This window comes from Maylandia zebra, linkage group LG15 (assembly GCF_041146795.1).
Source record: "Maylandia zebra isolate NMK-2024a linkage group LG15, Mzebra_GT3a, whole genome shotgun sequence".
Lineage (NCBI taxonomy): Eukaryota > Metazoa > Chordata > Actinopteri > Cichliformes > Cichlidae > Maylandia > Maylandia zebra.
Genome location: NC_135181.1, coordinates 4,884,650 through 4,909,491, shown reverse-complemented (window position 1 = coordinate 4,909,491; position 24,842 = coordinate 4,884,650). Strand labels below are relative to the sequence as shown.

At 41.6% G+C, this 24,842-nt stretch overlaps 1 protein-coding gene across 3 annotated transcripts in view; it reads right to left on the bottom strand.

Annotated features, from left to right (window-relative positions):
- evlb (Enah/Vasp-like b) overlaps positions 1-24,842 on the bottom strand; it is a 49,332-nt gene that overhangs the window by 22,317 nt on the left and 2,173 nt on the right. Inside the window, exon 1 of one of the 3 annotated variants that reach the window (XM_023155153.2) lies at positions 13,837-14,593. The exons of 1 other annotated variant lie outside the window; for it this stretch is intronic. In XM_023155153.2, the coding sequence (XP_023010921.1) occupies positions 13,837-13,931 (95 nt within the window). In that variant the 5' untranslated portion in view covers positions 13,932-14,593. Of the gene's footprint in view, positions 1-13,836; positions 14,594-24,842 lie in introns of those variants that run through there. One more of the 3 variants, XM_004542126.2, reaches the window with a different exon arrangement.

Below are 24,842 nucleotides of genomic sequence, written 5' to 3'. Positions count from 1 at the left end.
TTCTTCTCTTAAAAGCACAGAGAATGTGCCCATTAGGCGCTTTTCCTCTGGGTCTCAGGTCAGCTAAGGGTTAATAAGATGCTTGTCCAACTCAAAGTCTTTCACTTTGGTCTTTGGCTTTTCTTACCTCGCCTCTCTCCCACACAGATTTATCTGTTTCTTGAAGATCTGCTCAGCGTGTGAGCCAGTGATTGCTGTTCATAAGCGTTTTGCAGTGATCCTTCAATTAACTGGCACCTGGCTCCGTCACATTTGTGCACCCTAACCTGCAAAGTCAAAGCGTTACGTTCCAAGTGCCAAGCTTCCTGTGTGCTCGCACAAGATTTACTCTTCTGGCGTGACTCGTCTGATCTGTCATGAACAGCAGAACAGCAAAGCTGTCAGACGAGAGGAAACACAGGTATTTAAAAAAAAAACACATATGCAGAGGAGAGGGAAGTATTTTAGATGCGATACACATTAAAAATAAATAAATAAAGATGAGGCATGAAACATAATTAGCACTTTGATCCTCTCTTTTGCTGATAAATTGGCAAACCAGAGGGAGGTGGAATTTAAATTTAGCACAATAACTGCTCGGTAATGGCATTTTGCATAAGAGCAGAGATTGAATCACTGCTGTGCGAGCTGGTTTTTCTTTCTGAGATGAATAAAATATGCATTTAGGATTTCATCAGACCTTTTTTACCACTGGAATGAATTTTCCATGCTATGAGTCAGCAACCCAAGAAGGGAAACAACATCTCTTATAGCTGGTGCTAACAATATAGTATATCTGCAGTATTACTGTCAGTCCACTCTGTCTTTAACTTTTGTGCCACTCTCCCTGTGTGAACTGCCGTCGACACGTTTAGCTCTGAGCATTTGCAGTGTGTCAGTTCAGGTTTTGTCTTCAGCAGTAATCTGTGCTGTTGGAAAGTCTTATACACATACACACACATATATATATACATATATATACATACACATACATATATGTGTCCCTGTCTCTCTCAGTATACTGGCTGCAGCTCTTACAGTACAACACCCTGCAGACATCACAACATCAAAGCTATTGTGCTGCTCCACTTTCTGGGGCCTTGCTGCTCAAGGCAGCGGTGCGCTAACAACAAAGAAGAATCTGCCTAAAATAGCTGTAGCTGTATGCAAATTTGTGTGTGCGCACAGTACAGATTCCTATCTAAACCCCTCTATGGCTGTATGAAGACTGCAGTGAAGTTACATTTTCAAAGTGGCTCAAACACTGGCCGCAGCCCTGCAACTTTTAAGTTCCTTTCATATTGTGCAAAGATGATTAGATTCACTTCCTCATTCAGGTCATAGGCCTTTGCACAGAGGACTGATGAACAAACAGTTAAAGTAATGTTTGATGTTTACTGTGAAAGCAATAATCATGTCATACTTTGGGCAAATTTGAGTTGATAGTGATCAAATCTGACAAAAAGTGAAAACTAATCTTTAACGTGATGACTCATTCACACTAGAGTAATAAACTAACTAATTCAATGGCTCTGATGTTTCAGCTACTAAATGAGCCCACCTGCACACATCCTGTTTTCTGTCTCATCACTGAGAAGTGTGCATGATCCAGATGTCAATACATCTGTGTTCGCAGTACTTGATTATCTATCTAGCCTTGGAGATGAAGAGGAAGCATAAACAGAAACTTTTTTTTCTTTTTACAAGTGACAGTTAATTTGAAATTCAGCCTTTCAAATGGCTGGACAAATGTGACACAACTGTTTTTGTGCTAGCTTTCCCAGGGAAGAATAAATGATAATATGTGATCAGGAAGATGTAAGAAAGAGAGGACAGGAGAGGAAGATGAGAGTTTCTTTTCCAAGTTTAGGACTGCCAGTGGAATCTGATGAACTTGAAATGTAAACTCTTGGATGCAACGATGAGAGATGAGATGAGAGAATTCTGCAACAGAGAGTTTAATGATGGAAGTATAACTTCCAGAGTAACAGGACCTGCTTGGAGAAGATGGCTCATGTTGGGGTACGTGTTGTAGAATGTAGTTTGGTGAATTCACAAAGAGAGGAAACCTCAGAAACAGCAGCAGCAGCAGAAGCACAAGTCAGCTGACTGTACACAACAGAAAAATCTACAACAAAAAGTGTAGTTTGACTTTTTTCCAAGTAAGTCATTTCCCCACACTGCTCTGCTAGACAAGAACTTAGAGCTCCCCAAACCCACAATATCCCTCTTTAAACCTCGCTTTTAACGACTCCGAGTCATTGCAGACCTGGTCGCTGTCTTCCAAGCCAGCATTCAAAGATCACAAGTTTATTGCATTTTGGTTGTGCCACAATCTCCAAGTACTGCATGCCCTAGTATGATTAAAGTTGTGCTCACTCGTCTAGCAAAATCGAAATTTTAACTTTGCATTGTATGTGAGAAATGAGAAATCGCACACTAACTGAACAAAACAGAACAGCTGTTTTGTAAACTGCATTAGAGATCTCAATGTTGGAAAAATTATTGACTGACTTTTAATAATTGGCATATTCACCCATAAACTTCTAATTTAAACGTAGCTTCATATACAGATTATAAGGAGATAAATTAGATTAGATTAAACTTTATTAATCCCTCGGGTGAGTTCCTCTGAGAAATCCAGTTTCCAGTAGCACAGCACCGACAGAAGTTGCATGTTACAGATACAATAAAGGGGAATGAGAGTAAGGATAAAAGCATAAATATACCATATATACACACATATATAAATACAGAATATATAATATGGATAAATAGGAATACCAGGATGATATAAGGAGATAAATGGAGGCAAACAAGGGAAAATGCTACTTAATTATGATATATTGTAATAAAATAAAGTATTTCTTCAGCTTCAAACAAACTATATATAAGTAAAATATCTGACATTACGTGGAAGATATTTTAAGTTTTTTGAGTGTCTATGTATGATACAAAAAAAAAAATGTAATAACAAATTTGTCTAATTTTCTTCTGTGCATTCAAACTTTTGATGAATGCGCTCTCTCTATGTCTTCTGCACGTAACAGCAGTTAATCCCATCAAAACTGTAAATTCTTTTCACTCCTCTTGCTCGCTGAGGATTTTCTGCACTCTTTTCCTTGCAATTCACCGAGTTTTGAAAACGATAGCTACAGAACACAATCAAACAAACTGGATGACACTATAGTCCATGAATGGAAATGTGCTGTCCGGCAGCAGTGACTGTCATTCGGGGATCAAGATGTTCTAAACTGATTTGTTGGATTAGCTTGTCCAGTGATGCTGCTGAAGCGGACCAAGAGGTTAATACACGCATAATAAACATCCTGATAACACGCCACCACTGACACAGACTCAGTGCTGTTTTCCAGTAAACAGGCCACTCAAAACACTGCACACCATACACTATTGATGCAATCTTTTTTAAGTGCAGTAAAAAGGTACATACACATACTGTAATTGACTGTGCTTAGTCATCACAGAGGATGACTTTAGTATCAAATATCAGTGTGTATCTGTGTGTTCAGGTGAGGTGAGGGTTACGGTACATCATGGTGTAGAAATTGGCTCAAACACACAATCTTAGGCGTTTAAAAGCAAATATTGCTTCTCCAATTTGCTGTGCTGCTCCTTATATCCAAAAACAGCAGTTGTGTTCACGTAGCCCCAGAACATGCTGCAGAAGCAACCTTGAGGAAAACACAGCCAGGAAAGCAGCTCCATTATTTCCAGACTAAGGTTTAAATCCCTCCAACATTCCTGGCTAATATTACTGTCTGCTGCTCTGGTGACTCTTCCCCATTTCTCCCACTGCCTTACTGGTTTTTAAGATTTATTATACTCGATTACTGGATAAATTATGGTACTAAAGTTTTTGTTTTCTTTCTATTTCTGGTTAAGTAGAAGAGGAGAAAGGCAGCTTTCAGAAAGTGTCTTTTTGTCCCGCAGGCAGCTGCTTAGGGGGAACAGCCAAATCCCGAGAGTTAGCTGGCAGAACAATCGGCACCACAAATTGTTTGTCTTTTTTTTTTTTGTCTAACTCCTTTACAAAATGCTCTCTGTTCTCCTAGACAGGAGAATGATGCAGAATCCTCTGCCTGCGAAGTGGCCAAAAATGGTGCACAATGGAAGTTCTTGTAGAGTGCAAACAAGTATGCGCGTGTATTTCTGCACATGTGAGCGTCCGCTGCATGAAACATCAAAGCTGCATAAGGCAGAGAGAAGAACAGCTGACAGCTTAAAGATTTATAAGCGTGTCAGAGCAAAGCGAGCCTGAACTAAAGCTCAGCTTTCATAGAAAATAGGATAAACTGTGTTCTACTGCAATCCAACCACTGGGGCCAGTTGGCACAATGAGGAGCCACTTTGGTTAAGTGTTCTGCATCTATCCCAGCGTCTCGGCAAGCACCCATTTACACGGCGAATATGCACAATCAGTGGCTCGAGGAGTTTCTCCCAGTTGCTTCTGCAGTTTTAGTGAAGCTAGAGTCTGCTGTACTGGATGCCAGAACATGTCTGCGCTTCTCCTAAAACTTTTTTCTTTTAATCAAAAAGCTTTGACATGCATTATTCTCTGTGTTTGAAAACAAATCTGCTAAAGGACCTCAACACTCATGGGCAACATTTTAATGGGAGTAAGCCATATTCTAAAATGCTGAACTAGAAAAAAAATGAAATGTCATTTAGATTATATTAAAGTTACAATAACAAAATGATTCCATTTTCTTTGGCTGTTTTTCTGATAGCAATCAGCTAATAAGCCAACTAATATAGAGTACAGTGCAAAACTCTCGCTGCCTTTTGTTCAGTTCTCTGTCAAGGTGATCTCGCACCGGTTCAATACAATTCAGTTTTGAATTACCTTTTCTACCCATTTCACTTCCATCTATTGATATCATTTCTGATAAAGCTTCAGTGAATCACAAATGGATCTCTCAGGTCCTGTTTTAGATTATTTTTTCCCCCTATTTCTAAAGGAACAGGACAGATAGTGTTCATGAAATGTAGATAGTTTTTTAGGTCTGACATGCCTTCTTTACTCTATTAAGACCAATTCTCAAAAATGACAAAAGTAAGCAAAATTTCAAGAAATGAGAGGCGGCTCAAGACTTTTGCATAGTACTGTGAAAGAAATCAGTAAGACAGAGTTAGCTTGCCATAGTTTTTTTTTTTTAAATAAAAACCCATTATATGATTAGTAAAGTTACGTTTATGTGATCGTGTGTTGAAGGATTAGTCGTATCATGTTTGGCAGGTTTGAAAACAGATCTGAAATAAAAATGAATTGTTATTTATGCCTGTGCACACTTGATATGACGTCAGGAAATGAAATGGTGAAGATGTCTGTGATACACGTCCTTCAGCTTCAAGGTATCAGCGAATTAAATTTTATTCTGGCTCTTTTTAAATTCTAAAAGAACACCTCTCTTGTTTTCTGTGAGCATGTGTGTGTGCATGTGAGTGTGTCTACCGCCCCATGGTATAAATCACTTCATGTTTATCCATTGAAGCGTGCTTTTGTATATATCTGTGAAAAATGGGCTAGAGAAAAGTAAACTCTCAGCCCGGTATGCAGGCCGCTTACATAAGCAGCTCGCTTGCCTGCGTATTTGAGGTTTTGGTGGTGCTGTGGTGGTGGGGGCTGGCCGAAAAGTGAAGACTCAGAAGAGAGAAACATGGGCCTGAGCAGACAGCAGACTGTCAAACAGCCTGCCGCTCTAATACAAACAGCAATAAAACAAACCAAAGTGCTCAACTTGCAAAGGAAAAGCCTAAAAATAACCCCTGACTGACATGGGTTACAAATTTCATGTGTGAAATTCAGGCTTTGTAAATGTCATGGTTAACATCTTATGACTCTTTACAAACAGACTGGCTATTAAGCTGGGTTTCAAGAAAAAACTGCTGTATGTGACTCAGTAATAGCTGTTATTGTTGGATATGACACGGTATATTAGAATCAAAATAGAGCAGCGGATTTTAAAGTTCATCTCTGAGGAGACAGAGTTTAAAATTATCTCTCTTTCTGGCCCGATTTCTGCAGGTAACTGTGACATGTGGCCACTTGCGACTGGTTCCAAAAATTATATCCATGTTTAAAATGCCCAAAATCACATCAGATTTTAAAAAGTTTGTAGTTTGGTACCCAGAAAGTCTTGATCTGGATATTGTTTTGATTGTAATAAACTTTAAACCTTTTCCTTATGTTTTGGGTGAGGTGCGTATCGATGCACTGTGGTATAAAGGTGGATTATATAGCCTCATGATATTTTAAGCAAACTTGCAATAATATTTCTGACTATATAGAGAAAATATTTTACTGTAGTTTGCAGACAGCAGTCACCGATAGTACAAACAAAACAAAGGGTATTTTCCATCCTTCTTTTCTAATGAGCTGTTGTCACTGATGACAGGCTACCTAATTCAAAGTGTGAATCTACTGCCACAAAGTGCCAGCAGCATCATATTGCAACAGTAGTAACAAAGCACAAGATAAACCTAAGGACAAAAAAGTTCAAGTATAACATAACTGCTTAACAAATAAGGTCTCCCTGGGATGTTGTATCTTGGCAAGAGCTTTTTAACCACTTGCTTAAAGACCTCCTTTTCCACTTGTGTGTTTTCATCATATTTCTGGCCATAAAACATAACTGCATAACTAATTTCCATCCACTGTTTTCTCCAGTGATGCTATAATCATTGTTTGTTTCTTTTTTAACTTTTGGGTCACATATAACCAGCTGCTCCTCCTCATGTGCCTGCATATCCAGGTTGTCTCAATAGTGTGTTTTTGTCTCAAATGGTGAAACCAGTTTGTTGTTTCCACGTTTAGTGGGAACAGTTTTCTTGCAAGTACTTTTAAAGGTCTGACTACTTGTAGCCAGACCACTTCCATACTATTGAAGTAGCATGTTAGTAAATCCCTTTTTTAAAGAAGGTGACATGTTGCTCTTGCCCTCAGACATGTCTGGGCTACTATCATTGTTGTCTGTGATAGGGAATGTAAATATGTGGCATTGTTATATCATTGATCATTAGTATTATCATGAATGGTAGAATAATTCAATTAAATATTATTTATATACCACCAAATTACAACGCCAGTCACCTCAAGGCGCTTTATATTGTAAGGCAGAGACCCTACAATAACACCAAGAAAAACCCCAACAATCAAACAACTCACTATGAGTAAGCGTTTGGCAAAAGTGGGAAGAAAAAATTCCCTTATAACAGGAAGAAACCTCCAGCAGAACCAGGCCTAAGGAGCTTGGAAAGAAAAGCGTCTGGACTTCTTTAAGTTGCTTGAAGACATTTCACCTCTCATGAGAGAAGCTTCTTCAGTTCTAAGGTCAAATGGTGGGGAGTCCCAGATTTAAGCCCTACGGGAGTGTGACCTATACCCATTTTCACACCTTGGCTCATCTGGGACTCCCCACCATTTAACCTTAGAAGTGAAGAAGCTATTCGGATGAGAGGTGAAACGTCTTCAAGCAACTTAAAGAAGTCCAGACGCTTTTCTTTCCAAGCTTCTTAGACTACAATGACCTGGATGACTGAGAACCTTCAAAGACATAACTAAGGGAGGTTTCGGGGTCACCTGAGCCAACCACAACTATGCTTCTTCAAAAAGGAAAGTTTTAAGACTAGTCTTAAAAGTAAGAGGGTGTCTGTGTCCCAAATCCAAACTGGGAGCTGATTCCACAGAAAAGCCTGAAAGCTAACATGGCATAGCCTAGCAAGCTAGGACTTCAGCTCAGCTAATTCAAATTAGTGATCCGTTTTATAGAGTTAGTCCAGGCTTACAAATGTGCGTTGCTGTGTGCTTAACTGTACTAACAGAACATATTTGCTCCTCATTTTATTTGTATTTTACTTTGCATTAATTAACAGATATTTGTTATGAATTTACAATGCTCGCCAAGCTAATTAGTATCAGCAGATAGAGTAGTACTTTTAAAAACTGTGCCGTGCAAAAAAACATAAAAAAAATTTAAGATGGCAACAGGCACAATATTTAATAGAGGTCCACAAACCACAAGGTAACATTGTGGTGTTTTGTGTCTATATAGTCTGTGCTTTTAGCCCAAATATTAACCGTTCCATTTTTCCAAGACAAGAGGTGATGCTGGTATGCTCAGGAAAATGAGTTTAAATAACTACATGATGTGTGATAGACTAGATAATGAAAAGCTTTTTATTCAAACACTGTGTGTACGACTGTGTGAACACACAGTTGATTATATTCAGCTCGTGTGTATCTGAATGCATGTCAGAGCCGGCAACCCCACAGAGAAGATGCATACAAACACACACACACACACTCAGAAGATCACGTGCACACGCATGCACTCCTAGAGTCTACTGCTGAGACCACGCAAGAGCACGCTAATCTGTTGGCATGACAACTGGAGTGGAATCTTCGCTTGGCCTAGAAAATATGGCTGGGAAGAAAAGATGAATGAGCAGTGAGAGATGAATTAAAAAAACAGCAACATAAGCCCACAGACAGCGTACTCTGTAATTACAGCGCGCACAATGCCCCGTCTCATCAAATGACTGTCTCTCAGTGCTGCAACTGTGCATCTGAGGGTGCATCCATTTGAGTAAGTGGAAGTTTGTGTATGTGCCGCTGTGAAATATTGTGTGAGTTCTAATCTCTGTCTCTAAAAGACGGTAAATGCAGACCTATAAACTATAACTACATCCAACTACGTGATGTGCCTAGTGTTCATGATTCATTGCTGTGAAGGTTTTGTTGTTCGCTTTCCCAACACCAAATAATGCCTTGAACGCCTCCGGCAGTCCGCAGAGGTCAGCTGGGACAGCCGAAAGGAATAACACGACGATGTGGTGCCAAGAAAGAGGTCTGAATTTATGGTTTAATACCAGCTGAAAGCCTGCGAAGAGAGCACAAGGTTTCTTTTACGGCTGTGCCGCATGATTGCATAAAGCATTTAAGAGTTTCCTTACCCCTGAGAGCTAATGCTGAGTCTCTGAAAAGGCAGTGGGAAATCATGCTGGGCAGGGCAGGAGGTTTAATTTAAGATTAGGTGCTCTCAACTTTCATGTTTGGCCAACACCTGCATGCATTTTTCAGCATAGCGGATGAGAAACTCTTGCCTTGATATTAACAGTGGTTTTCATTCCCGTATGTAGCTGTAAGGACTTCCAGTCAGCAAAACCGCTGCCTTTACACCATCCTGCACACTTCTGACTTATCTTCTCATCAGAGAGACGAGACACCAGGTGGAACAACGGAATTAAACTGAGGATTGTCTCCGTCTGACCCTGCTTGGATTACATTATAGTGACAGAAGAAAGTTGAAAAATAATCTCAGCGACAGAGGATTTAAGACTTCGGATGGTCCTTTATGTCTCTGCAAGGCACAATGGTAAATGGCCTGTATTTGTATAGCGCTTTACTAAGGCCCCCAAAGCACTTTACACATTCAATCATCCACCCATTCACGCACACATTCACACACTGGTGATGGCAGCTACATTGTAGCCACAGCCACCCTGGGGCGCACTGACAGAGGCGAGGCTGCCGGACACTGGCGCCACCGGGCCCTCTGACCACCACCAGTAGGCAACAGGTGAAGTGTCTTGCCCAAGGACACAACGACTGAGACTGTCCAAGCCGGGGATTGAACAACCTTTCGATAATCCTCTGACATAACAGCACTGACAGAGACAGCACACAGTCAACAGATCCCCAATGAGTGGATGGCAGCCCGAAACAAACTATGGGATTTGAGATTAGATACATTAAGATGAAATGTGAGACCTGCAGGGACACTTTAGGGAAACATATTTGCTTGTATGGAGAACTTTATAGCTATGACATGTCAGTACCTGTAAAGCTAAAGATATGACATTTCTCATGCTATGCAGAGTGCTGGCTGTGGATCTATTTATTCTTTATTCGTGCAAGAGTGCTATCAATTTTCAATTAAGCAAATAAGCATATTTCCCAAATGCTAAAGCCCAGATTTAAAAAGCATTTCATCTTTATTGCAGGTGTGGATTTAAAGGCTGCAGCAAGAAGCCAGACTTTCCTGTCTAGCTAGTTGTTCGTGGGAACCTTGATTTTACTCTAATGAGCATTTGCTGGAATCTTTAATACTCAGCAAAGAGCCCGAGGCTGCCCTTGTCTCTATCCAAGTGAAGCTGTGCACTGCTGTAAACATATTGGAGGAACAAAACTTGGTTGTCTGCCATTGGTAAGCGCGTGCATGCATTTAGGGAGGTCAGTCAAGCTGCAGATCAACCCAGGGGCTCAAATGGATGGACCTCATGCTGAGAGGAGGAAGAAGAGGACAAAGGCAAGAATATGAAGAATAAATGAAGGGAAGAGAAAAGAGGAGGATCACAGAAGAGAATCAGAAATTAAGATGGAAACAAAAAAGATAAATCGAGGAGGCAGAGAGATACGGAAGACAGGAAATAGAGCGAGAAGTGGGAGCAGCTTTAAAAAATGCATGCGTCTCCATTTGACGTAGGGAAAAAAAATTCCCAACAGGGAGGAGGTTGAAGGTGAGAGCATAGCTGGAGCATAAAGACTGGCAACGTCTAAAATATGTACCTTCCCATCCCTCAAAGGAAAAAAAGAAAGCTGTAGCTGTGCCCAGAGGGTGTGCTCCTTCTCACCCATGATGCCATTTAACTGCCTACTGTGCACCCACCCACCCCCCGACACACAAGGACTACAGTCAGCACAGACATGTTTACATATGATCCCTTTTATAGTTGAGCATTAGCTAAAGGCCATTAGGTTAAGTGCTCTCCATGGAAAATCCTAACAGTCTGCATAAAACATACTCGCAAGTGTCTGTAATTGGGCGACTCAATCCTGTGAACAAGCCGTAGCATCCTACATGTTTGTGTCAAAGATCATCAGTCACCAGAGTCACTGACCTAGAATATTTCACAGATTTCCATTGGAGCTTTCTTATGTTTGACATGCATGTGTGGTAGACTCCATCACTAATCTGTCAGGCCACGGTGCGGAACAACGCAGACATTTAGTCTCCTCGGAGAATCCTGAAAAACAGAAAGCCTCTTCCCTCATCCCATGACTTAATCCTCAAGCAATAACTTACATTACAGCAGCTCTTGGATTTAAGTCTGAGGCTTTCAAGGTGAACGAAGAGAGAGAGCTGAAGGGGAGAGTTGGCCATCAAGGCCCATTTCTATCAAGAGCGAGGCCAAAACAGGAAAAATCACAGTTTTATCAGAAGTTTTAAACTGGGGGAAAAGTCATCCAAGTTTATCCTTTAATGTGTATTTAATATATATTTTACTCAAACCTTGATTTTCCTTCTAAACCTAGCCAAATAGCTTTTAATGATTTTAATGACTTTTGTTGGTTTTTGTCTTCCTCACATTGAAAATGATTGCTAAAGTGCATCAACACTAACATTAGAAACATTACATTATAAAAAGACAAGAAGGAGCTTCTGGCCAGGCCTGGGGTCAGCTGAGAGTCAGAACTGGTTGCAGTGGAAGACAGACAAACAATTTATATGTGGACGTTGCTTAAAATATACAGACTTGGCATATTGACTATACTAAGTGGGCGATCCAAAACTGAAACTATATTTTATTATTCTTTAATAAATATCAGTGCACTGGGTCTGCACAATAAATAAGAAGGGTTTTTTGTAGTTGCAGGAGGCACTGAAACAGAAGCGCTCTTGCTCTTCGTATGCATAGCCTGTGTGCATTGCTATGTATACATGCACTGTATACGTATCTATGCTCTCATGCGTTGGCCAGCATTGGTTGTCATGGTTATCTGGCTATACTCTAGTTACCCAGCTTGGCCACTATGAAGCTGGTGCTAATATCCCAGCATCCATTGCACATGTTTTTCTTTCAGGGTGTATGCCACATCAAAGTCTATGTTCAAACAGCCATATATTTACTCCTTCACACTGGTTTCTCCTTTCTCCTCTAATTTCACCTCCATCCATCTGCCTCACGCTTCCACTCTCTCTTCCTTCTGCTTACCAGTGCTCCCCCTTCCACCCCCCACTGGTCTAATATTTTCTCTCCCTCTCTTTTCTCTCTGCTCCTCTTGGTTTCATTATCGCTTAAGCCCACCCTTTTAGGAATATAGTTAGAGATGCTGCTTTGTAAAGCTGCCCATTACTGATTTTATTGTTTGCGGGGTTCAACATGGAGACTACCAGAAAATGAGTGAAAGTGATTAGTGTACACAGGAACAGATACGGCAGTGTCTTAGTATGAATGTGCATCAAATCCACGCTCAGCTTTTCTAAGCGAGTATTCATTGCATAAAATCTGATTTGTGAAACATTAATATTGCTTATGGGCTTGAATTGGTTTTGTGAAAACACATTACACTTTTAAACCTCGTTAATCTCTGCAAATGCACACAGGGTTTGTGTGTGTGTGTGTGCGTGCGTCCCTCGTGTAATAGAGATGTGAGGCACAGCCAGAAATGTGTGAGACTACTTTTTTTTTCATTAAGGCTACAGTTTGCATAAAAACGCTGATATTTACTGACATTTCCTGGGGTTTGCTGATGTGGACATTTCACAGGGGTGGGAACGCTGTCGATGAAATCTCTTTAACTGTCTATTGGGCTTAAACCACTGTGAAAATAACATTAATAATAACAATAAAACTACAAACACTAACCTGGCTAAATGCAGCAGATATGAAATGTGAGCCAATATGTTAGAGTCGAAAATCTAATAATGACATCATGCCCAACGACAGCTCGAGTAAAGTGGATGAAGCAGAGCTATTCCTTTTCTGTCTTTCAGAAACAGATGCTCTCACTTTGCACTTTTCTGTCCTCTCCCTCCTCGCGCTGATGCTACCGAGCTGCGAATGACCTCAGACTCCCGTGGCGCCATCAGGGAGCACGGCCAGGCTGTGACAGTGACACGCTCCAGCCCAATAAAGCTGCTGGTCCACCAGCCTGGACCAGGCCAAGGTCAAAGCTGCTTAGTGGGGCAAAACTCTGGCTCTGAGTCCCATAAAGCTGCACTGATCAGAGCTGTTAGCAGAGGAATTGTCAAATGTATCACACACGAGATTATAACGACATCTCAAGCTGTGCATGCAAAGATTGATGATGGATGAGAGAGGCAAAGATCATAAGGAGAGCTTGAAGATTATTTTCTATTTCTTTTCATGTATGTCACAAAGCATCAGGTCTCAGATCTTGCACGCCCGAGTGCAATAGCTCCGTCCGAGCACAATTACATCTCAACAAGACAAAGAGGAGGAAAGCTGTTGCACGTCTGAGCATGCGTCTGTGAGCGCGACGGCAGGCGTCGACTGTGGATGTGCAACAAGCCACCCTGAGCACTTTCAGCTGCGATTGGAGAGGAGAGAGTAGCAAAAAAGAAAAAGAGAGCAGCGCAAAGGAAGAGAACAAAAGAAGCCACAGAGGCGCCCGATAAGAAGGCGATAGATTCCTGGATGGCAAATGCAGCACAACTGTGGCACTGTCCAAACTTGGCAATCTCCTTCATAGGCTGTCAATGCCCTCTGCTTCTCCAAGGAGCCTGACACTTTTCTGCACAGCTAGCAAACACATTAGCATGCAGCCCCATCCCCCTGCAAGGGCAATGAGCCACTCACAGCAGCACTCATCATACACAGAAAGCGTTTCATATGCAGCAGCAGCAGCAGCAGCAGCAGCTGGGGGTCTGGTGAAAGATGCAATCATGATGCTGTAAGTAAAATTTGCATGGAAAAAGCAATTAGAGGTATCAGCCTCGGATGACTCCATCGTTTACCAGTGAGTGATGGATCTGATCTACTGATGGATGCCACCCTAAACACCGCCCCCACCACCATGCATTGGATGCCTACCTGACTTTGAACTCAGTGAGCTGTGGCTGTGCCCCCGGTTCAGCACAGTATATCTGAGGGAAGTAAAATCGGTGAGACTGAAGGTTGATATCCATGGTGTCCGCGGACAGCAGGTGCACACAGGTCAACCCTGTTCAGTGACTCCAGAAACTGAAAACAAATGTCTGTCTGTTGCCTCAGTTGCTTTTTTTCCCTTCCTTTGTCTCCCCTGAAATCCCGTCGCTGATACTTCCGCTAGAGGTTGGAGTTCAGCGGGAGCATTCTAGTCACCTTCTCCCCGAATAGTCGCAGAGCTACAGAAGGCTACCACCAGGAAGGCATCTCCCTCCTCTTTACCTCCTCTGGCAGACTGAACGTTCAATCAGCTCTCCTGCCCAGCACCAGATAGGCACACTAACCTATTTCCCCACTGCCAGTGTACAGTCAGCAACTGTGAGCTCTAGAACAAAGATGACTCGTGTAAAAGATACAGGCTCCCGGCAGGTCAACAGAAAAAAATGTCACTTTTGGTCATCAAATCATCCTTTGGCAGCAGGTAAAGAAGTAAAAATCGGTAAAAATAAAGGTGAAATTGAAGCATTTGGTGGGAAAAAAGGTGTTTTCAATATGAGGGCACTCCTCAGCGTACAGAGAAGACTGAATGGGAGATAAGAGTCCTTTGGTTTTTTACGCTTCAGACACAGAGGAAAGGCGGGGTGGGGGGTGAGCAAGATGGAGATAGAGAGAGATTCCCGGTGCTGTGAGGCGTTGCCCTCACGCTGCCTCTCCTCTCTATGTCTCATTGGATTACCTCCTCCCTCTCCATACTCCCTCCCCACACCCCACCTTCCCTCCTCCTCTTCTCTCCATCACTCCCCTTCTCCCCTCCCAGCTGTGAGAAGAGCAGCGGGCTGCCAGCCCCGGAGGCTGCTGGTCCTGCCCCTCCTCCTCCTCCTCACCATGCAGCTCTCCTCCGCCAGCCGCCGGATTGGCCGAGACGAGGATGCGTAAGTCCGCATGGAGGGAGAGAACGAGAACGAGGGGGGAAAAAAGAGGAGGAGCAACAGATTTTAATTCATCTGATGGCTCCCATCTTTTCTCGCAGATGATCTGAGGTGGAGTGCCAGGCTTGGGTGGGGCTTCGGATACAACAACATACGAAATGTGGACACACAAATTCGAGCATGCGAGGCCCCATGTTTGCCTCTTTAATGTCCCGTGCTCCATTTATCTCAGCACATATAGATTACAAGCAAAGTACAGTAAGCGACGTGCAGCCACAAACTAATCTCCTGGCTGGGTGGGTGAGTTCAACATCAATAAATCCCTGCCACATTTACTGTGCATCCTCTGACATGCCACAAAAATAGACACACCCGTGGTCTCTTTCTAGTACAGTTCAACCTGCGCACACCACCCACATCTGTCCTGCTGTGTTTTGCCAGCAGGCAATTTCATTGATTGAACTGGCTGTAGAACTGCTGGATGCCGACGGCACCGGAAAATCACAGTTTAGGGCCTGCTGAAAGTGCCATTTGGCTAGAAATCGTCATGCCAATGAAATTTCAGCCATGTCCTTTTATTACTTGTTTGATAATAATTTCATATTTGTTAGTTTATGAGAAAAAAATATTACCTTAAGTTAGAAGCAAATGTCTGCTTGCAGTGAGTTGCATCAAACAGCCTTCTTCAAACTTCTGTTGCCTCTATGAAATCATGAGTTTTGGTGTTTGTGATACATTATCATTTGGTAAAAATGTACAGGAATTTGTTTCTTTTACTGTTGCACCGATGTGAAAGGTGGGGGTAAGGTGTATTTTGAGTGGAGTGGTCGTCAAAGGAAGCAAGCAGGCAACAAGAGGGCAAAAAAACCTGAAAGGGTGATTTTTTTCTATTATAACTCAATAAATTAAATGACATTGACCCTTTAAGTTATGCACTACTTTAGCGTGGATTTAGAGGTGATGTTCACTCTTGTTCAACGCTGGCATTTATTTAAAGATTTCTTTTTTAGCTGCTCAGTTTCTCTGTTAGTAACACTTTTCTTTAAGCTGCATTTTTGCTAATAAACATCAGCATACCATTTAATCTTGCAACAAGTAATAAATGCAACTTGTTAACCAAGCTAGCTGTCTGAGTCTTGGGTTAGCTGACAGCTACCTAAACCTAGTTCAGATATGGCCACTAAATTTGAGGCTTTAAAATTATGTTCCAATACGTTGCCTGTGTCTTTTATATTTAGTCTGTATTTGGCTTTGAAGCCTTTGTAAGGAGGAGGCTGGGGTGTATTAATGGGTCATGAAATTAACTGACGTTTACGTGTTAGTTTCTCCTTTCAAACCAAAAGTCAATCTTTTTAATCATGACTATTACACAAACCCATAAAACTGTTTTTACTGTTTTTAATTTTAGCCCTTTATTTCTAACCCAAGCTTACCCCTAAGTCTTTCTCATGCAGAAACTGAATGGAGGAGTTGAATATGTACACGAACCTCTTAACTTTCAATAGATCCCTATATGGAATAATGCACCACAGTACTGGGCCCAGAAATTGTAAGTAAAGTAAGTAAGTAAAATTTATTTATATAGCACATTTCACAGATAAAAATCACAAAGTGCTTTACAGTAAGATCAGACATACAAGTTAAAATTAATTAAATTAGTTAAAAGCCCGTTTGTATAAAAATGTCTTCAGCTGCTTTTTAAAGGAGTCAGTAGAGTCTAGACAGCGTAAAGACAACGGCAGAGAGTTCCACAGCCTAGGTGCCAGTGCCTGAAAAGCCCGATCCCCACGTGTTTTAAATCTAGTACGTGGGACCACCAGTAGCCTCTGACCTGAAGACCTAAGTGCTCGGGATGAAGCATGAGGTTTCAGCAGGTCAGAGATATACTGGGGAGCTTCACCATGCAGAGCTCTAAAAGTTACAACTAAAATTTTAAAATGAACCCTAAAATTTACAGGCAACCAATGAAGAGAAGCCAAAACTGGAGTAATGTGTGACCTCTTGTTTATACCAGTTAAAAGTCTTGCCGCTGCATTCTGTACAGACTGAAGGCGATCCAGAGCTGATTTGTTAAGACACGTAAAAAGAAAATTGTGTTTCTGTTTAAAGCTGTTAGAAGCTAAAATAAAAGTGGATTTGTGTTTTTTCATTTAAATTCACTTTTTACACAATTTCCTCAAGTGCATCTGCTTTTCATTGTCGTGTGCATTATACCAGCAATAATTCCCAAAAACTCATTAAAACAAGAGAAAAGCCCATCGTGGGTTTTTTCTTTTCAACACAATGGCAGCATTATTTTCTGAAAGCAACTCCCAGTAGCTGAATATGAGACTAACTCACTACAGTGGCTAGTGTCAAATCAATAAAGGACATTATATTGCAATTGAGTCGCAGCACACCATCTGCACCATCATTTTTATCTTACAATCTTACTGTGACTCACTGAGAGCACAGGCAGAGGAAGAGACTGAAGCAAACAGACACTCTCTTGTTTGCAATAAAGCATTCGTGTGAATCTTTTTCTTTTCTTTGAAATGGCAGCAGTAGATGGCTGAATAGTGACTCCAGTTGAAGTCATTCATTGTTTTCTTTTCTTTATAAAGCAATCATATTCTGCTTATCAAAAATACAGGAGGAGGTTGGGTTAAAAAAAAACAATTTGGTGGAGAGCAAAGAGGAGGAGACAGACGGAGAGAGGGAGCGAGAGAGTCAAATGCCTGGGTGAAAGGGAGGGAGGGAGAGCCAGGATAGCAAGGGTGAAAGGACAACCAGTCAGCACTTACACTGTACAGTCTTGTCATACACCCCCCACCAAACCCCACCGTCATCCTGTTAGGTGGGTGAATGAGTGAGTGAGTGTGTGAGCAAGTGAGTGAGACAGCGAACAATAGAGTGTGATAAAGCGAGGTTTAAGTCCTGGCAACCTGATTTTTAGCATCCAGCAGGAGGTTTGGCCTTCAGTGTAACACATAGCATGACTGTGTGCGTGTGTGTGTGAGCATGCATGTGTGTGGCACAGCGAGAGAGGGGGAGGGAGGGAGGGAGAGAGTGTAATTGAGCTTTGTGGTAAAACCGATGACCTAAAGTAAAGCAATGCTGGAGAAAGAACAAAAGGATAAAGAACATACTTTGTTCCACTGTAGATGATCAGTAACCCAAGTGGAATGATAATGATGAAGTATAAACATGTTTCAAATCAAACTCTGCAATATGTTTGTTATTAAACTATTCAAGCTTAATAATATCTTTGCTGTGGCACTCCAACTTGCGGTCAGTTGAAATTATGCTATATCCTGTTTCCTGTTTTACTTTGTTGGTGCTTGAAACACGTCTGCAACATTATCGTGTCCACCTGGCAAAATGACTCACTGGGCATAATTCAAAAAAGCAGAAACCTTTGTATTCAGCTCACAGGTTACACTTTAGATCAGGACATCAACAGAAATAAAATAAAAAGAGAGAGAAACCATGAAATCTCATTAGACCTTTACAAATGGGTTTTTAAAGCATAGATCAATAAAAAAGATTAGAGTACTCACAGACTGTATGTAAGAGATATCCAACTATTAGGGCGGTTCGATATAATACTCCTTGTAGCATAAGATGGCGCATTGTCTTGCATGAAGATGGTTGTGTTGCAGAAGGCACAGTTCTGTTCATTCTACCATGGAAGAAAGTGGTCAGTCAGAAACTCCACATACTTTGCAGAGGTCACTGTCACACCTTCAGGGACCCTAAAGGGGCCGACCAACTCTCTCCCCGTGATTCCAGCTCAAAACATGACTCCACCACCTCCTTGCTGACGTTGCAGCCCTGTTGAGACATGGTGGCTGTCCACCAACCATCCACCACTGCATTTATCTGGACCATCCAGGGTTGCAATGCACTCATCAGCGAACAGGACTGTTTGAAAATTAGTCTTCTTGTAGTTCTGGGCTTGTGAGCATTGGTTAGGGGTGGCCAAATATAAGGTTTATGCACAACTGCAAGTCTCTGGAGAATCCTACACCTTGAGGTTCGCAGGGCTCCAGAGGCACCAGCAGCTTCCAATATCTGTTTGCTGCTTTGTAATGGCCTTTTAGCAGCTGCTCTCTTAATCTGATGTATTTGTCTGGCAGAAACCTTCCTCATTGTGCCTTTACCTGCACGAACCCATGTGTGCTCTGACTCAGCCACAAATCTCCTACATTATGGTGATCACGCTTAAGTTTTCGTGAAATGTCTAAGGTTTTCATTACGTGTCCAATGCACTCAACTATTTCACGCTTTTCAGGAACGGAGAGATCATTTTTCCTTCCTATATTGCTTGAAAATGGTGGTCTGCTTAATAATGTGGAACATCCTTCTTTAGTAGTTTTTCCTTTAATTGGCAAACTAATGATCACAGGTGTCCGAGATAGATTTCAATCATCCAAAGAGCCCTGAGACACAATTCCATCCATGGGTTTAATTGAAAAACAACTTATTTAATCTTTATGACACTTAAACACAATTTGCATAATAATTTGGAGCGCGGTGTAAATGTAAATAAAATTTAAATGAATGATGCAATGTGACTTTGAATGCAAATTTAAAGTATTTTTATATTTTATTCTCATATCATTTACAGTGTGCATGTTTTTTCCCCATCCAGTCACATTATATTCTGTAAAATCCAATCTAATTTCTTGCTTCCGTCATCCCATCAGCACCCACCTGTGTGCAGTCACGCTATTCGACCCGCAGCAAGGTGGAGAAAGAAAAGGGATTAAACGAGTGTGAGCGGTGTGACAGAGACGACGTTAAACGGCTCTTTGACGTTTCCTGTGCTCTCAGTCGATTTCATCCTCTCAGGCCCGGAGATTGAATCTTTTTTTTTAGCTGCAAACAAATACTCACACGTGCACCAGCAGCGTGAGCACGACGTCTGACTCATATGAGCTGCACATTTTAATTCTAATTACACCGCACACCAATGGGAGATGGCAGAGGAGACACGGAGGGCGGGCGGGGAGTGATTTCCCTCTCATTCACAAAGATCCCACTCTTAAACACACACGCCCGTCTGTGCAGATCAGCCTTCCCACTCTGCCTCTTGACGCCTCCGTGTGCATCATTGTGACTCATAAACAGCACTACTGTCACCTAAAATGAAAATGTTATCATTCACACTCAGACACATGACCACACACCTGACTCTGGAGGCATCGTAATGTGCAACATCATTCTCCATTTTGAGCTGTGCGTGTCATACTGCATTTAGACAAATGGGGTTATTACAGCAGCATTCAGCACAGACATCATTACACAACCTGTTAGCACCAGCATCTCCAACATATGAAGATATACAAGCCACTAAGAGTTCATCCATTTACCCTAACCAAGGAGACAAACAAAGCACAACAGCAGCTGAGCTGTGACTAAAAGGTTGCACTGATAGCAAGCAATAAAAGCATCATTGCTTGCAGCTTTTAGTAGGAAGTTAACTCTTAATTTACATGCTACAAAATTACATTGCCTTTGTTAGTTTAAAATAACTGATGCCTGAATTGTGGTCTGTGGCCTTTTTCCAGTCCTTAAAGTAAAACATTCTTGTATTGCAGAGAGGTGGGTGACACAAAGAACAGAACAAAACTAAATGTGTGTCCCACAGTTTGCATACCAAGACTTACACCAACATTAAACCAAAGCTACAATCTTTTCCTGTGCCATGCACTATGAATCATTAAAAAGTGGATCATGTTGCATACAAACATTTCACAGTGAAAAGAAAGTACAAGACACATCCCCCTCAGCCTCCTAGTACAGGGACCTATGGTGTAAATTTGAAAATCCGAGGTGATTTTCAGAAACATTGACCTTTAACTTTGACCTTGAGCTCAAGGTCACTGAGATTCGAAATTGTCAAAGATTTTCAGTCGATGCTCCCATGCTGTGAATTCCAAAATCCTACGTCGCTTCGTTCTCGAGTTATCACATTCACAAACTTGAGTGTCCACACCGCCTGCCCACCCTGCTGCGTAACAGCAATACCCCATCAGCCTTTTACAGCTCTGCAGATTTGCATCCAAGGATTGCGTAATCCTTAAAATGCTATAATATTAAGTATTAAACTTTATATTTGTATTGGAAAAAAATCAATCCACTGACACAATCCAAAAGCAGTTGGTTATATGATTTTTCCCAACAAGCTTTAGGTTTTGCAATGACTTGTGCAAAAACAATGCAGGATTGAATTCAATTCCGTTTTATTTTTATAGCAACAATTCACAATAAAAGTTACATCAAGACTAAAAGTATGTATGTATGTAGGCTCCAAATAAGACCAACGCACAACCATGCACAATGCAGTGTGGAGCTGGAAAACCTTGAGTCCTCACATGGATCTCCTCCACCACAGATCAAAAACTGCTCAGCAGTGCCTCAAGGAACACAGTAAAGAACTGAACATATTGAGTTGGTCTCCAAACTCCAATCTGCTTAATTCCATTCAATTCAACTCAATTTTATTTGCACAGCGCCAAATCACAACAACAGTCACCTCAGGGGGCTTTATATTGCAAGGTAGACCCTACAATTGTAATGCATCCAATAGCACACAGAGTCCAAAAGATCCATTGCTAATGTCTCAGTGCCACTATATTTTAATTTATATATATGATCATGGTTTTTAGACATTATTTTTAGCCATTTTCAGCCATGAACTGCAGCCTTGAACTTTTGTCGACATTACCCGACAGAGGTGCGCATGAGAAGGCCAGTACAGACTTGGACAGTCATCAAAGCTGACAAGACCCTAGTACAAAGCCCACGTGATGCTCCAGTGTGAGAACAGCACAGGTAACAAGGGAATTCACAACCAGCAGTTTGCACATCACGTGTTCTGCCTCCAGCACGCAGCTAAACCAAACTGAGCATTTCAGGCAGTGAGGGTGCAAATGACGGGAACTGTCTGCTGCTGTATGCTACCTCTGGACAAACTGATTCTTCTGATGTTCTGCTGAGCTCATGCATGAAGAAGACTTAACTTTCTGCTGTTTGGAGTTCAGCACAGCAGCAGCAGTCCTTTCTGCTCATGAGTTTGATGTGAGCTGTGCAACTGAACCAAATGACATCATTTCCAAATATGAGGGAAACTGGTTGATAATTATCTATGACTGCTCCAAAGAGTGACCCCTCACATACGCACTGCTTCCTGACCCATGGCTCATATGAAAATATTATTTAAGCAGCTTTAACTAATCAGCGCTTTGTCTTTAATGATTCACACAAGATTATTTTTAAGGGAGCACATGTGTGTTCCTACCGAAGTGTGGGAACATAAGATGACTAAACTTGCAACATGTCTGGAACAAAAGGTGAAAATGCCACAGTTTTAACACTGGACCAACAACAAATGTGTCATCAAGAACGCACACCTGTAACAGCTTCAAAGCACACAGCTGTGAGATCTGGGAGCAATGGACCGAGGGGGAAATTTGACCTCCACTGGTGTGTATCACTCCCTGGAACAGCGGGGCATAAACCATGACATTTCCATGATTTATTTTAGCTCAGACACTCGCAGCACCGACTGTGGGTGTAGAATGGAAATGTGCTTTGTTTTCTCCCAAAAGTAGCCTCTCATACGGTACATTTGCATTACCTTGACATAGAGAGATAAACTCAGTATAACCCTGTTTGTCCTTGTCATGCATCAATTCAGCTCACTATTAATGCTAGTATTCATATGGGTCACACGCATACCACCAACTGATCCTGTCAATACACATCAGGCCACGAATCAGATTAATAGGGTCTACACTTCACTTTCAGACCATAATGAAAAACCATCCACTCAAATGGAGGCAGTGGTGATGACGACAGGCTGCAATGGGCAGGCTCAGGTCACAGGCTAGACCGCACATCAACTGTATGTGCTCTTTAACATGTAGTTAACGGGCACACAAAGCTTACTGGAGACCTTTTTAAAAGGTAATAATAGCTCTGAGTAATGTGTAGTAACATGAAGTGAAGCAAAACAAAAACAGGTCCTTAAAGCTTCTCAGTTACTGAGGCTCGAATGATTAAGACTAGAAAAATAACGGTGATCAGTATAGTCAAATGACCTATTATTGGACTTTTCTTGCTATTCATTACAGTATCTCTAAGGCGCCAGCAGAGGGCTTCACATACCTTATCTTTGAAGGAATAACACTGAAAATCCTAAACTATTCATAGCATTCAGCTGCAGAAAACAAAGCGAAGCAGCAAATCATGCTAAAAAAAAACTGAGCAACTCAGTCAAGCGTAGTCCCGTTTTAAAGGTTCACAATACGAGTGTTCAGAAAGGAAAGGAAGTGATTTAATACAAGAAAAAACAGGTTGCTGCATTTGTGAAGGACAGCAAATTAATCAAAAAGATGGATGGGAGGGTGAAGAAGAAAAAAGAAGAGAAATAACCGACTTCCAGAAGGGGAAACAAGCCAGGAATCAACCCTTTAGCCCACAATTCCAGAAAACAAGTGCCAAGCAAGGCTTTACTGTCTCCTCCAGAGATCAGCACCTTCCCCCTTTCTGCAGTTGGAGATAACTAAAACTAGTGTGGCTAATCATAACAAATGAAGAGCAAATACAGTGGTACAAGCATTGGATTCCTTCATTAATCTCTTGTGTTTATAGCCAGGGTTCTCGATGTGCAGGCCGAATTGTGCCAATAGAGCACAGAGGGAGACCAGGGGACCTTTGCCATTTGGTTGTATCTCTTGTGTTCTCACCATCATGCCTTACAGCCAGTGTCGAGAAATCTCACCATTAAAAATGACAGTTACCAACAAAAATGTTCTAAACATAACTACTACAACCACTATTAAAATATGCCTGATGTGTGCATGTGCCAGTTCCTTAAAACCTGGCTTAAAAAATAGGCGGATGCAGGGACTATAATACGAATTCTCCAAAATACTGCAGTTTGCCTCATTATAGAAAAATACTGGATGAAAAACTGCAGCCCACAGGAGCTCACTGAGATCAATGCTCATTAGATCACAGCACAAAACAACTGTGGGTGTCCTACTGACATTCGCAGCACAGCAGCACAGAGAAGACACAAACGCGAGCGACTCGGACGCTCGGACCAAAGGACCTCTCGGTCATGATGAGCAGAAACAACATGCCCGCTCCATCGCGCTTGCAGATTTAAAGCCACGCAGTCATTTAAGGAGAAAGATAAATGAAGTCCACACAGTGATCAGGCGAGACGCAGGAACCACAGCAAACTCTGCTGAAGCAGAGGCTTGTGAACCATAGTCTGTGTTGCCACCTACAGAGCACCTCCACAAAGCACACAATCTGTCCTCCTAAATCACAGCTGTATGTTTAACTGGCTGTTTAAGTGACAGCAGAGTGTTACACATAGTTTGGACTCGTGCTGGTAAAGTTTGGATAATGTGATCACAGTGTGCACAGCTTTTTTTTGTGTGAAAAACGACAAAAAAGTAAGTTTGCCTAGTGTACAATGCAAACTTTCACAGGAAGCGGTTGATACGTATGTGTTAACAAAATAAAAGCTGTTTTATTATCACGACAGAACAGGAATAATTTATTTACAGCCTCACATTGACCTTGGATCACATGCACACACAGACACACACAGTAATACCTTTATCAGGACACTACACTGAGTTACATTTTCTGAGTTACTGACAGCTACTACTGCTTAACACTAATCCTACCCCCTAAACCTGGGTTTAAGTGTGCCAGGTTTGCTATTCCTTATTTCTGCCATATATACACTGGTGCCCAGACTCTGGAACTCTCTCCCTTTGAGCTTGAGATCTGTGGACTCGGTGGTCTCTTTTAAAAATTGTTGACTTTTTTGTCGACTTATGTTGACTCTCCATATTACTGTGAAGCACTTTGGTGTCCCTTTGGATTTTTAAATGTGCTATATAAATAAAATTGTATTGTATTGTATTGTATTGTAAAAAACAGCTAAAAACTTATCTTTTTAAACTTGCTTTTGGTTCATTTTTGTTTTTATGTTTTAGCTTCTGTGAAGCACTT